This window comes from Carassius auratus, chromosome 23, assembly GCF_003368295.1.
Source record: "Carassius auratus strain Wakin chromosome 23, ASM336829v1, whole genome shotgun sequence".
NCBI classification, from domain to species: Eukaryota; Metazoa; Chordata; class Actinopteri; order Cypriniformes; family Cyprinidae; genus Carassius; species Carassius auratus.
Genome location: NC_039265.1, coordinates 16,898,599 through 16,914,496, shown reverse-complemented (window position 1 = coordinate 16,914,496; position 15,898 = coordinate 16,898,599). Strand labels below are relative to the sequence as shown.

At 38.9% G+C, this 15,898-nt stretch overlaps 1 protein-coding gene across 2 annotated transcripts in view; it reads left to right on the top strand.

The window, feature by feature from the left end:
- Positions 1-15,898, top strand: part of LOC113041548 (copine-9-like) — a 42,591-nt gene that overhangs the window by 9,503 nt on the left and 17,190 nt on the right. Inside the window, exons 4-7 of one of the 2 annotated variants that reach the window (XM_026200149.1) lie at positions 5,019-5,122; positions 5,238-5,277; positions 5,396-5,398; positions 5,869-5,945. In XM_026200149.1, the coding sequence (XP_026055934.1) occupies positions 5,019-5,122; positions 5,238-5,277; positions 5,396-5,398; positions 5,869-5,945 (224 nt within the window). Of the gene's footprint in view, positions 1-5,018; positions 5,123-5,237; positions 5,278-5,395; positions 5,399-5,693; positions 5,750-5,868; positions 5,946-15,898 lie in introns of those variants that run through there. The other variant, XM_026200148.1, reaches the window with a different exon arrangement.

Genomic DNA, 15,898 nt, shown 5'->3' with positions numbered 1-15,898 from the left:
TGAGTCTTTTTGGGAAAAAAAAGAACTAGTTTTTCACACCTGGATTTGGGGATCCTCTGCCATTCCTCCTTGCAGATCCTCTCCAGTTCTCTCAGGTTGGATGGTAAACATTAGTGGACAGCCATTTTCAGGTCTCTCCAGAGACGCTCAACTGGGTTTAAGTCAGGGCTCTTACTGGGCCATTCAAGAACAGTCACAGAGTTGTTGTAAAGCCACTCCTTCGTTATTTTAGCTGTGTGCTTGGGGTCATTGTCTTGTTGGAAGGTGAACCTTCTGCCCAGTCTGAGGTTCTGAGCACTCTGGATAAGGTTTTCGTCCAGGATATCCCTGTACTTGTCTGCATTCATCTTTCTTTAACAAACTCCATTGGGGCTTTCATGTGTCTTGCACTAAGGAGAGGCTTCCGTTGGGCCACTCCGACTGGTGGAGGGCTGCAGTGATGGTTCACTTTCTACAACTTTCTCCCACCTCCCGACTGCATCTCTGGAGCTCAGCCACAGTGATCTTTTGGGTTCTTCTTTACCTCTCTCACCAAGGCTCTTTTCCCCCGATAGCTCAGTTTGGGCGGACGGCCAGCTCTAGGAAGGGTTCTGGTCATCCCAAACATCTTCCATTTAAGGATTATGGAGGCCACTGTGCTCTCAGTAGATTTTTTTTTTTGTAACCTTGACCAGATCTGTGCCTTGCCACAATTCTATCTCTGAGCTCTTCAGGCAGTTACTTTGACCTCATGATTCTCATTTGCTCTGACATGCACTGTGAGCTGTAAGGTCTTATATAGACAGGTGTGTGGCTTTCCTAATCAAGTCCAATCAGTATAATCAAACACAGATGGACTCAAATGAAGGTGTAGAACCATCTCAAGGATGATCAGAAGAAATGGACAGCACCATGGACCATATATTTAATGGAGTTAAATATATGAGTGTCACCGCAAAGGGTCTGAATACTAAGGAACATGTGATATTTCAGTTTTTCTTTTTTAATAAACGTGCAAAAATGTCAACAATTCTGTGTTTTTCTGTCAATATGGGGTGCTGTGTATACATTAATGAGGAAAAAAAAGAACTTAAATGATTTTAGCAAATGGCTGCAATATAACAATGAAACAACAATGAGTGAAAAATATAAGGGGGTCTGAATACTTTCTGTACACAATGTAAGTACATTAGTCTGGTTTGATGAAAAATGCATTAAAAGTATTTTTCAGGTGTTCTACTGAAATGCTGAATTTATTAATTGAAAATTGTAAAATAAAAACTAAACTAAACTAAAATGCATGTGGTGCTTTATTTTATTTTTTAATAGTACTGTACAAAGTTACAAGTTCGTTCCATTTTATTGACCACTTTGAATTTACTGAAGAAATAAAATCAAATTGAAAAGTTCACAGTCAAAAAGAAAGAAAAAAAAATCTGTATTGTGGATCTGATTGCAGAAGCTTTATTAAACAAAAGGAATATGGGCAAAAACACAGGGAAAAACATGCAAACTGAAACAGATATCACACAATAAGCACAGATGAGCTGACATTACCAAACTGAAAACACAAGGAAAGTAAGACACTAAACAAGGTACAGGTGAACATAATCAACCACTGAGTAATTATTACAAACTGGCAAATGAAACAAAGGAAACCGGATTGAAATACAGGAAGAGAAAATTAACACAGAATGACACATAAAATTTGTAGAAATTACAGAAATGGTTATGCTATGTTAAATGGATAAAAACAAAGAATTTGTTTCCAGTGCTGAACTGTCCCATTGGCTGTGCTTTTGGGTGTTTTAGGGTGTACTCACACTAGCCAGTTTGAACCGTGCCCGAGTGCGTTTGACCACCAAAGCGTGGTTCGTTTGACTAGTGTGAGTGCTCCGAATCGTGCCCGGGCGCGGCTCGATTGGCCGGCCCTGCCCGCTTGGAAGAGGTGGGCCAGGGCACGGTTCAGTTGGACTCGGGCGCAGTTCGCATGCAGTGTGAGCGCTAACCGTGCTGGAGCACGGAAAAGGACATGTTGCGTCACGGTTTTGCGATGCTCCAAAACCAACATGGCAGGGAAAGGGTCGCTTTGGTCTACGGCAGAGGTGCAAAACGCATAAAAACTAAAAACTGCAAAGTCCTTGCTGCACTTCAGCTGGTACCTTGCAAACATCCTCATACGAGCAGCACGATTACGTGAAAATTTTCACGCCACTAAGGCGACACATCTGTTAAACAACAGGCTGTGAGAGGGCTGTGGACCAAACGACACAAAATTATCCACAAAGAAAACAGAGCGGTGCACTCCATTGTGTTCAGAGAGCGCCGCTCTTCCCGTTTATCCCGAAACCGTCGCACCATAATGACGTAAGCGTGCTCCGGCACGAATGCTGAAACCCTATATGTGATTGCAGGCCAGAGGGGGAGTGGGGAGGGGGGACAATCGTACTCGGGTCCGGTTCATGGCAACCGTGCCTAGTATGAGTACACCCTTATTGCCTACCAGTGTTCTTAAATCATCATGACACTTTTGGCAGAATTGTAAATTCAGCTATTAATTGTATCCCACCGCATGGACAGGGTTTGAGTTAACAGTGTGTGTATATATATATATATATAAAACCCAAGTAGTTTGCCATTGGAAGTTTGAGGAATGCAGCGAGCACTCTGGACTTCTCTAGAGATATCTCACTTTCCAGATGGCATCATGAAATATTCACTGTACTTTTATATAGCTGCCATGTATCTGGACCAGTGGCTTTCTCTGCATGCATATCAACACTCAAGTGCCCACTCACATTACAAGTACCTCCAAAAGCAAGCATAGCAACTGCATTATAAACAGCCAGCTTCCCTAAAAAGATAATGCAGCAATCAACGGTCAAGGACCGATCGGCTCCAGGAACTTCTCCAGGAGCAGATAATAGAAAGCGTGGTTACTAAGTTGATAGGTGGGATTATGTGTCTGGGGTGTTGAGAACATGATCTTGGGTCTGAATCTGAGTCAGGAATCAATAGTTCATTACTCAGTGCCGTCTGTGAGCTCCAGCGAGGACTCCTGCCCAATGGGAATTACTGTCCGATTGCTTCAGGGATGTGTACGTTGGCAGGAAGCTGTAGGAGCTCACACTGAGCTGCTATTCCTGCAACACATTCATGCAGAGCTCAGGCTGCTGTTGAGTCTGCCGAGAGAAGGGTAGTCTGAGGGCTGATTTTACCTCTGATAATGAAAATATGATCATAGCAAGTGTTATTAGGCTTTGGCACATCAGTAATTCCTTTTTTACAGAGTGTGCAGAGTGATTAACATAAATTTCTCTTATGCTTTTCTGTTCTATTAATCTCAAATGTCAAGTGGCATTTATTATATTATTCTTTACTGTATACAAGTTTTGTCAAGAAAAATATGTTTTATTACATTAACTGTAATTACATTATAATGCTGTGTGTGTCAGATCAGCGGGAACCAGATTCCACCAAGAAAAAAATAAATAGAGGATATTTTGACTTTTTTTTCTCACAATTCCGAGTTCATATCACAGAATTCTAACTTTGATTCTTGTATTTTTGAGAGGAGAAAATACTAACAAACAGTTGCGAAAAGTATAGTCAGAATTCAGAAAAAAAATAGGACCAGAATGCTCAATTATTTGGAAAAAAAAGGTCATTTGTAACTTTTACTTCACAATTTTGACTTTGATTTTTGCATTTTTAAGAAATAGAAAAGGGGGCAAAAAATCTGTAGGGGAAACAAAAACAATTAGAAAACAATTACATAAAAAAGGCCAAGCATATTTTTTCACTAAAGGGGGGGTGAAATGCTATTTCATGCATACTGAGTTTTTTACACTGTTAAAGAGTTGGATTCCCATGCTAAACATGCACAAAGTTTCAAAAATTAAGTTGTACGTTTGAAGGAGTATTTCTGTTCCAAAAATACTCCTTCCGGTTTGTCACAAGTTTCGGAAAGTTTTTTTCGAGTATGGCTCTGTGTGACGTTAGATGGAGCGGAATTTCCTTGTATGGGTCCTGAGGGCACGTTTGCCGGAAGAGCGCGCGCTCCCGTAGAGCACAGCACTGAGAGCACAACAGACTTCACTGATCAGAGCGAGAGCGTCGCGAAATGTCACAAAAGAAGTGTGTTTTTGGTTGCCAGGGCAAGACAACCCTGCACAGATTACCAAAGAAAAAACAGCATTAAGGGACCAGTGGATGGAGTTTATTTTTACAGAGCATCAACGGAGTTGTGCAAGTGTTTTTGTTTGTTCCCTGCATTTCAGAGATGCTTGTTTTACAAACAAGGCCCAGTTTGACGACGGATTTGCATATCGTTTATTTCTTAAGGATGATGCAATCCCAACGAAAAAGGGTCACGATCGTGTGTTGGAACCGCAGGCGGTGAGTAAAACTGCTTCAAATATCTCTGCCTCCTTGTTAGTGCGTCCGCCTCCCATCGGAGACCCGGGTTCGAGCCCCGCTCGGAGCGAGTCCTTGCTGCTGCTGCTCTCGTTCAGTTTCAGCCTCGGGATCTGATTCTGGATCATAAATAAACGGCTGAATCTGACTGTTAGCCATGGTTTATTTTGGATGATGGTTTTTTCCTCAAGGCAATGTCAGAGCCGTTAAATATGTTTTTCAACGGCTCTGGGTAATGTCACAGCTTCCAAATGCTCTCAACGCAAAAGCCTACTGGCGCTCGTGATTCTTTAGCTCCGCCCACACGTCACGCCTCTAGGCGCTCGTGTTTTTCCGGGAAAAATCGGTACAGACTATCTTTCTCTTATGAATATAATAAAACTAAAGACTTTTTGGAGTTATGAAGGATGCAGTACTACTCTATAGGTACTCAAGATTAACAGGATATTGAGTGAAAACGAGCATTTCACCCCCCCTTTAATATATTGGGCTGAGAAAAAATGACTTCACCTTCAAAGCCTGTTTTGCACCCAATTTGTGGAGAATAAATTGTATATATTATGTTTTTATTATCTAGCCAAGGAAACATTTAATCTAATGATGCATCTTTCATTCTTATTTAGTTTGGTCGAACAGAAGTGATTGACAACACTCTCAACCCCGACTTTGTGAGGAAGTTTGTCCTGGATTACTTCTTTGAAGAAAAGCAGAACCTTCGGTTTGATGTGTAAGTGGATGACAACACTTTTCCGCCTTTAGTTTCAGAAAATAAATAAATAAATTAGACAGTGATAAAATGCTTTTTAGACATTCACTTTCAATCTTTTGCTTATTTGACGTAGTTACAATGTGGACTCCAGAAGCTCAAACATCTCAAAGCATGTAAGTAAACTCTGAAGTTCCACATGCTGTGCTAATGGATAGACAAGTCACGATGCAGTGCCTGCAAGTTTTACACTGTTGATTTAATCTTCTCTGCTACAATGGACGTGGATGACAGAAGGTACAAGCTATAAATGAGTGTAATTTATCCATTGTTTGTTTTCTGTCATGCCAAAAATAGTTACAAAGAGAATGCAATTTGTTTTTTGAGTTCTCATTCTTTGAAAAAAAAAAAAAAAAAAAAGCCGAAAAGCCCAGACCCTCTGCATCCTTTAAATCTGCATGAAAGAGTCTGTCGTAGTCCTCAAAGTCTCGTCTTGTTTTTCTGTTGTTTTTCTCTCTCTCTCTCTCTTTTTTTTGTGCTCGCTTTTTTGTATGCATTTCCATGTCATTGATTCACCCCTTCCATTGCTTAGAGTTTCATCAGCCAGGCCTCACCTGTCTTTATACTCAGTGACATACAGTATCCAAGGTGAGTCCTCATACCATCTTTCTGAGATTTTCCAGACGGGACTGCCACTGCTGATTTGTGTCTTCTGGAGCAGGAACCCCACAGTACTGTGATTACCTTCATTGTTTTGTCTCCCACAGTCCTTCCTCGGCCAGACCTTCTGCACTCTAGGAGAGATTATTGGGTCCTCTGGGTCAAGACTGGAGCGGGTGCTTTCGTAAGTCTTTGATTATTTTCCACCCTTGATACGACGTTGAAGAAGAAACAGTACCATGGAAACCGTTCTTTAAAAGTTCTCCAAATCCTATGGGGGCTCTATTCAGGCCACAGATTTAACCACATGGAAGACATAAGTTCATCTGGCATTGCATGGTCCAGCTGAGCTCATTTATATAGCAAGTGCTCTCATGACGATTTTAAGACAGAAGGGTTGATAAATTGGTCTTTTTCGGGCAGCTCGCAGTTTGAAATCCTTTTACGCTCTTCAGCTCTTTGACGGCGCTTCTAAAATCAATGCTTTTAAGTTCCGCAGTCGAGGTGCTTGTTTGGGGTTTCTCGGTATAGCAGACCTTCTGTGTCCTTATCATTATTAGAGTAGGTCTGTGCATGAATAGATCCCAAAGCTTTTGGTGAGGGGTTAAAAAGGGAAACTAATTAAGCTTCGGCTTGAGTAAGGACGGCACTCTGGTGACTGGGGCATTTTAACATTAAGATACAGGCTTCCACTGTCCAGCATATCTGGGTCACATCAATGATCTATTTCAGTAGCACAAAATAGGGTGTCTGGATGATGCTTGCATTTGGTCTTGCAGAAGAAGCACATTTTTCTTGTCATTTTATAGAATCATATGTGATTTTGCCAAATGACATGCCATTTTCACAGAAAGCCTCAAATGTTGTTTTATATGATGACGTGTGTTTTTGAACTATTATTTATATACAATTATAGTATTTATTAGTATCTTGAATTCCTTTTTTAATTTTTTGAAAGTTCAGATTAGTAATTTTTTATGAGCTTTTATTTTTTTTATACAAAAAAATTAATGTTTCAAGTTTTAACTTTATTTAAATGTATATGTTTTTATGTTTTTCATCTAATATTTGTTTTATTCATTTATTTATATTTTATTTTATTTCAAGTTTATTTTAGTTACTGTTTTTTTTATACTTTTAGTTAAAAACAACAACCTTTCATATGAAATAAAAATGTATGATTGATGCTTTCACACATAAAGTCTGAACATAAGCAGTTTTTAATTGCTTTATTTCAGTTGTAAATTTAATTTAGGGTTTTTAAGTCTTTCAATGTAATATTTATATTTTACTTAACAGCTTTACTTTAGTTACTGAAAATGTTTTTAATAGTTAACAGTAACAATGCTGGATATGAAAACACGATTAATGCTGCTGGTACAAGTGAAATCTGAATATATAAAAAAGTTTCAAGTCACTTTATTTCAGTTGTAATTTTTGCTTACATTTTTTTTACTTTCTTTACAGCTTTACAGAAATTCAGTAGTTTTAGTTAACAATAACAATACTAGATATGAAGTAAAATTAAATCTGAAATCTGAATATATGAAAGGTTTTAAGTCACTTTATTTCAGTTGCTATTTCCAATAAGTTTTTTTTTTACTTATGTTACTTATGCATAATTTGTTTATATATATATATATATATATATATATATATATATATATATATATATAAACTTACTTTACAGCTTTACATAAATTACTGAAAACAATTTTTAATAGTAAACAATAAAGGTAATGGATTACATGCTGTATAAAGCAAAAACATGCAATTAAAGTGTTGAAATTCAAAACTTATATGCTTTTCCATAATGGGGCTCAGTGATCGGAATATAAGCTGTTTTAAGTCACTTTTAATAAGAAAGCAAACTGAAAAACATTGAAGATATGGCTAGACAGTGTGACTAAACCCCTTAAGAACATGAAAAATAGTTTGTAAGTCCCTTCCATCAGCTGTTTTTACCCCCGAAGAACATGACAGGCGCTGTGCACGCGCTCTGTATCGCAGCATGGTCGACGGGGAGCTTTTTGCGAATGCGTCTGATGGTGACACGGCATGGGGCAAAAAGCACTAAATGGGCCGTCTCCTTTTGGCCTTTGTGTCACGCTTTCTGCTGTGCTGTGCAAGCGGCGAGCAGCGGATTAGGAAAAAGGTTGGCGGCAATAGGCATATTTTAGTAGGTCAGCCCGTCTCTCTAAAGAGCTAGTGGGCAGATACTGTAACACACTGGGGTGGAAGTGTGGAGGAAGAGGTACTACTCTATTACCTGCTGGTTTCTATGGCAACCCACCAAGACTAGTGGCTTTTCAATTACATAGCACTGCATTTGGGCAAATACATCTAATTCCCTCTGTTTTCACAAGATAAGGCCAGGGAGTCCTCAGGACAAGAGATACCACGGGAGATTCGGAGATGGGGATTTGAGGTTCCGTGCCACATTCGGGGAGCCTTCGGGCTTGATTTTTCTCCAGCCTCATTTCCACATGTGAGCGTGGTGGATTTGTGGAGAAAATGTGCGTGGATAGAAGAGAGCCATATACTGTCAGGCTGAGCAAAATATTTTTAGACAACCTGGTTTCGGTCCAGGAATGTTTGAGATGAGAGAATGTAAAATGCTTTACAATAACAAGACCGAGTGTCAATATTTCAGCTCTGGCTTCTATTTGCCACATGTGAGTATTGAACACATGTCAGATAAGCTCAAAAAAACATCATGCCATGCAGGTAGGAAGGTGGGTAATTTGTCATTGGTCACTGTTGAAAAACAAATTACCTAATGTTACGCCCATGCGTTTTTCTACACACTCTATCAATCTATTTCATACGTAATTCGCTATTTAACTCTCTAGCCGCCACCACACATGCATACACACACACACATGCATACACACACACACACACACACACACACACACACACACACACACACACACACACACTCACACAAACTGAGCTTCTAATTAGTTCAAAAGAAAGCATGACATTTTCTGTGAAAATACCCTCAGTGTTGGAGACGTTCATCATAGTTGCGGCGCTGTCACAGGTTTACATTGAGATGTATGAGGGTGAAGTGTGTCCAGATAAACTGCCAAACACACTACTGTCAGTGTACTGATGGCTATCACCAGGGGCGGAGCCAGAAGATGTAAACATTCGGGGCTTAGCCCAAACCTAGGGGGCTGCAGGGGTGTACTCCGCAGGGGAGATTTTTTTTCCCCCATTTATGTCAGCTAAATGCAGTGTTGAGTACTCGAGACTCGGACTCGGTCTTGGACTCGGTCTCGAGACCGTATTTTAATGGTCTCGGTCTTGTCATGGACTCGTGTGCATTTTGACTCGGTATTGACTCGGACTCGAACATATTAGGAATCGGACTTATGCCCGAGTCCACTCGAGTCCCAATCAAAATATTTCATGATTATTACTGTATGTTAATGTTTCTTTAAATTGATGTATGATTGATACATCCAATGACTGGTGATTTTCTTGTGACATGAGACGTTAGGCCAGCGACACACTGGATGCATGGCGCAAGCGTCTCAACTGCGTGGCGTGTCTGTTTTTAATTCGGCTCCCATGTTAACAGGTTAGAGCTTGCAGACTGCCTGCGTGAGACGCGCATCCCAGGCGCAGCTCGAGCCGCGCGAAAAATGCGTGCATGCTAGAAATAGAACCGACGCCTATTTTTCACACGAACACGCGCGTGTTGGAAGCGTTTCCAGGCAAAATAAACTAGGAAAATATGTTTATATGTCACTTGTGTCATTATGTACACAAATACATATTAATTCATGACATTTTGATATTTGAAAGTCTATAGGTTGGCATAAATTCAGATATAAATGTAATTTAAAAAAATAAATAAATAATTATCGATTTTCAAATATTGCACCTGTCAAACATAGCCTACTCTATTTTGCAAGAGCCTGGTTTTTCGGCGGCCTCTCTCTATGTCACCTATAGCAGAAGCAGCGCGCCAGCGCCGCATCAGACACGCTTCTGGTGTGTAAAGACACAGAAAACGCGAAGCAGCCACCAAGCTTCTAGCACCCGCAGCAGAGACGCCACGCAGCCAGTGTGTCACCGGCCTTAAGTTACCCTCCTGCCATCCGCCTGTAGTGATCCCGCTTTCCAGAAAGCCACATTGCTACATTATTTCTCTCAACTGTGTTATTTTTACAAAGTAGGACAAAATGGTGACAGAAAAAAACAAATATTGTTTAATTAAATTATATAATGAATACAGACACAGACTGACTGTCTCAACACTAAACATCTCCCCCCCCAAAAAATGTCTGACAGAAGGCATTGAACTTATATGGCATTTCAACCAGCTTTCTTCCCCTGGCACATACACACTTTTGGATGAAATTTTCCTGGACAGTCAGTCGGCTCTTGTGTGTATGCCCTCCGTAACTAAAAAAACTTTGACTAGTGTGTATTTTACCCTGCATTAAAACCCACCATCCAGTGAAATTAGCATTAAATTATCCGTTGCTGTTACAGAAAGTAATAAAATGGTAACTTTTGTCAGTCCCCGCTTCCTCTGCACCAGTAGAGAGTGTTTTTAGTCGGGGTGGATTGATCATGAGACCACATCGTGCTTGGTTGGGTAGCAGGATGGTCTCCTCACTTAATTTTTTGAAAAGTAATTATGCCCATCTTTAATCTTCACAACATCTAAAGTGCACATAATCCAAAACATTTTCAGGATATTAGTCATTAGTTAAGCTTCAGGGTTAAAAGTTATGTGAAAGCTGTTACAGTTGAACATTTACAGGTATAGTGGTACAGTAATGTTACTTGTACTAGAAGTGTTATGTAGAATTACAATATAGAGTCGTACAGTAATGTTATGTGTACTAGAAAGGTTATATGGATGTGTATAGTGGTACAACGATGTTTTGTGAAAATGGGCACTTAATATTGACAAGTAACAATTCATAATTCTAGTAAAATTACCTTTACACCACATACTATGTGGCCCTTTTACCCTTTATTGTTTCCATCATACATTTTACATACTCTTGAAGATTTCTTTAGGTCTTGTCTCAGACCCAATCTCTCTGGTCTCGGTCTTGACTCGGACTCGACCCTTTCTGGTCTCGGTCTTGACTCGGACTCGACCCTTTCTGAACTCGGTCTTGACTCGGACTCGACCATCTCTGGACTCGATCTGGACTCGGACTCGAATGAGCCGGTCTCGACTACAACACTGGCTAAATGCACTATTTTTCAGGCTGTTTGAGATAACAGAATGCCTAAAAATCTATACACTATCTGGGAAAATGATGGTTACTCAGAAAAAAAAATATTCACCCAGTAGAGCCTACAAACTATTTTGTATTTAATTGTTCTCCAGCTATATTTCTCAATTAATTATCTTCTTATCCCACTAATGTGCCGAGAACAGTTGTAAAACATGCCCTGAAATAACTTAGCATTTGATACATTGGGATATATTGCTTTTGAATCTCTCTCTGGCCGGTGAGGTTTGCTGTTACGAGTTCCTTTTAAAAAAAATTATGTCATGTCCATAATGTTAATTTCAGGCGGTTAGTCAGTGAGCTCGCTACGACGGCGGTGAAATAAAAAGCCCACCAGCCCCTAATGACAACGACGAAGAAGATGATTTATATTCTTCTTCGTTAGTTTTTATCGGCAGTTGGCAAACAAGCGAAGTGATGCGTGATGCTTTACCGTCCGCCACAACGCACAGTAATAGAGCTTTTGTTTCTTTTCTTTTTTGCCGCTCCAGTCTGAGAGACTGAGAGGAAATGAAACAAAGTTGAAGTTATTTTAAAAAAGCTAAAAGATTCGGGGCTTTTGACAAAACATTCGGGGCTTAAGCCCCATTAGCCACCCCCCCGCTCCGCCCCTGGCTATCACACTTACACATCACCAGCTCAAATGGATTTTCACACTCCATTGCATGGAAAACAATTACATGTTCAGTACACTATGGACTTTTGACACAATAGACATCTGTTGTGCATTAAAAATATATTATATAAATTAACATTACTTAAATATATACAATTTATATGTTATGAATGTATTGTCTACTCTAGTCAACGATCAGTACATTGGATATATAGGCCAACTTTTGGCTCATATTTAGCTATTTTTTAGGTGACATTCATGTGGCTCAGTATGATGTACATAGTCATTAGTGGTATATACTCTATGAACAAACCAATAACTAAGTATTATAAGTTGTGCTGTACTGTTTATGCTATAAATGAGATGTTAGATTGAAGAATGGATCTGAGCCATCTTTAGAGACCAGAATATCATAGAGTCTTGCTCTTTTGACTTAAACAATATAGTAAAACCCTAGCAGGTCTGTACATTAACTTATTTTTGCACATGGCACTGGTGTTACAAAGGTTGAAAGTTTTGTGGCACAGGCCAAACAGTTGAAGCACAAGAAAATGTCTATAATTGTGTCTGAAAACAAACACAAGTGATAGAGTTCATCATTTAAACAGGCATCGATGTTCCATTCAAAGCACAAAACTTTTTATTTTTGAATAAGTTTTTTCATAATTTGCTATAAATGTAAGAGTGCAGAAACACAACACCTCTTCCACCTCAACAAAATATAAAATAAAAAAGAATAGCAGATATTTAGGCCAAAGTTGGAGGAGATAAAAAATCCCAAATCACAGGAATATCTCATTGTTTACTTTGTATTCTGATGATGCTATTTTAGTGGATGAGGTTAAGCGTGTCTCAAGATCTTTTGATCTGTGGACACAGCTGTTGTGTTTGACCTTCAGATGAGTCTCTGGCTTATTAAGAGGGAACCACGGGCTTAGAACTTAAGCACAGCTCCTGATTCCTGCGACAGATGTGTGTACGCCGAATCCGTATGCCAGCAGACCTGTAAACACAGTGTGGCCTTTAAAATTCATTATGCATAAACGAGTTAACCATCACATCATCTCTGTCCTTATCTGGACCAGGCACTTCAGATACAGTATGTATTTGCATTTCTCTACAATACTTCTTCCCTGACAGACATTTACCGGCTGCTTAATTGCTCAGATATGCACCTCTACAATCTGTGTTTTGAGTGCTGTTGGGAGTAGGGCATTTTTGACAGCTATTAACCTGCCCTGACCGAACAGTGAGATCAGTTAATGCATGCTCACTAAAATCCCCACCATCATCGCCTAATTGGCCGGCTTACTCATTCTCTGCAGTCTGTTCCCACGGCTGAACCTGCAGTGTACTTCAGCAACACGATGTGCTGGTTTCTCCAACTGTATTTTTAGAAGCTCGAGTAATTTAAAATTCATGCAATTCACCTTTATGAGGCACCATTATACTGATGATGCCATTTTATCTACATGAACAACAATGCTTGGCTGCATGATCTTGCCACATTTACATGCCAGTTGAAGAGCTGTGTGACAAATTAAAGCAATAAGCCACAAGAGGCTGTGCATTGAACTGGTTTATCACCATTTAGAGTTGATGTTATGCATGATACAAAGCTACAACAGCGATATGTTAAAAACACAGATGTGCAGTAAATAATTAGTGGTATAGTCAATAACCTGAAGTATTATAAGCTGTGCTGCACTGTTTGTCTCATAAACGAGACCTTAGATAGTGAAGCTTTTTGAGGAGAGTTGTGCTATAATTTTTCTAAAGGACTTAAATAAAATTAAAGGCACAGTTCACCAAAAATGAAAATTCATTATTTACTTACCCTTAAGTTGTTCCAAACCTCTATGCATTTCTCTCTTCTGTTGAAGCTCTCCGATAAAATCTCGAGACGCTTTTGTCCTGTCTGTCAGATATGCTGTGTTAGAGAGGTGACAGCCCAGCTGGAAAAGAGTGTATTCTTCGCCTGTGACCATGAATATTTTCATATCACAATGTGGTTTAACTGAAGGCGAGGTATTTGAGTGCAATAACTCTTAATCCAAAGATGTATCTTCTCGAAATGTTAAATGTCATTCATTAAATGTTATTAATTTTTTTTCTTATTCATTTCCCACCTGTCAGTCAGTGAAATTTTTTTTTTCAATATATATATATAGCTCTCTTTGTGTAGACTGCAGTATTACTTACACTAATGGCACTTCCTGTTCTTTTGTGCACGGTAGCAGTGATGGAGCCCTCATTCGCAGGAAAAGTTGGGATTGAAAACCTTCTCGGCTCACCTTTATAAGTTGTTTCCATAGCAGCGGGAAAGTGTATGCCAAGAGTTAGTGACTCTGACAGCTGTCTTGAGTTATACATTGGCTGGTACTGAGTAATGAGAGAGTCTACGGTTATGATGAGCCACGTGTGACCTTGACCATGATGAGTTGATGCCTGGGGCAAGACGTGAACTCTTCAGGCAAGCTGAACTCTCTCCTACTTGGTCTTTGTGTTTGTACAGCAAAAAATCCTCTAGCGGTGTCCTTGGACTCCCAAAGTCCCTAAGTAGCTTGCTTTTTAGTCCGGTATTGTTTATTCTTTATTTTAGATGTTGCATTTGTGATCTCAGGTCATTCTGTGAAGATTTTCCATTTCAAAACTACTTTTGAAATTATTTTTATATTTGTTTGTGATTCTGTAATACTTTTCCAAAAGTAAAATGGTTGTATTCATTTAATACATATTTTCCACAAAATTTAGATTTATTCAATGCTGCATCATTTGAAAGGCAGTTAATTAAATGGCATGCAATATATAAAACAATATATGTGACCTTGGACGACAAAACCAGTGTTATTTGTCAGTTTTTCGAAATTGAGATTTATGCATCATCTGAAAGCTGAATAAATATTAGGATCTGACAATATTTGGCTGAGATACAACTATTTGAAAATCTGGAATCTGAGGGTGTAAAAAAAAAATGCTGAGAAAATCACCTTTGAAGTTGTCCAAATTAATTCTTGGCAATGCATATTACTAATCAAAAATTAAGTTTTGATATATTGAAAGTATGAAATTTACAAAATATCTTCATAGAACATGATCTTTACTTAATATCCTAATGATTTTTTGGCATAAAAGACAAGACAATACAAGTTTTTTTTTTTTTTTTGGCTATTGCTACTAGTTTTGTCATCCAGGGTTATAGTTTTTATTTTGATATAAGTATCAAGATTTTTTTTTTTAAAAAGTGAAAGAAGCATGAAAGAAAAAATATAATAAAATAACTAAATTTATTGGTTGTTTGTTAATGAAAATGTGTAATAACACAAAACCAAAGTTATGTTATTAACTATTATTAAAGTTAATAATAACAATTATTAATCATTATTTACACATTAATTATTGACCCAAAAGGCATTGGTTTTGTAGAATGATCCTCTTGGTGTTTTTATTTATTTATTTTCTCCAGATTGCAGTGTGAAATTAGCAAGAAAGTAACATGCAACAATGTATTTTTAAAATCTATTGTGTAATTACATTCATTACAGCTCAGCCGACTGGAGATAACTTGATAAAACACTTCCCACTGCAAAGAGTCATTTTCAGCCTCCATGCCACCTCTAGCTTCTCCATGGCAGATCTGCCTCACTGAATCTTACCTGCTTGTCTGGATCTGACATGTGTCTCAGGAGGGGGCAGATGAGAAGCGTGGTGGGATGTTTGTCTGTCTTAGATGTCCTTCAGTCGAAATTCCTATCTGGCATCATTGAGCTTTAACTGGATTTCTAGCCTGCGTGTGGTCAGGTGTGCATGGTATTGTGAGTTTATGCACGTATGTGTGTGTGAATAGATGGAGGGTCAAAGGCTGTACTAAAGTATCAAGCTAACCTGTCACTCAGCTGTTGTGGTGATATTTGTTCCCATGGGAATCTGATTTAAGCCAATCAAATGCAAAGATGGCGTGAGACCACTTAGAATGGGGTTTAAAAATGATGAAAGAGTGTCTGTGGCCATGGAGACAGATCTTTGGCGCTGGAATCAATCATCTCATTTTGTAATTTTATGACACATATATATTCAAGACTACCCAGACTCCATTATGTATTGGATATGTTTTGTGCATAAGCCTCATTTCCACTTAGAGTCAGCATGAAATCAAAATTCACTCTATTTGCCTTGTTAATGGATGTTCCTAATGTTATTTTAAACGATTCATCGCTGCATGTTATAAAAAGAAGTTTTTCCTTTTCAGCT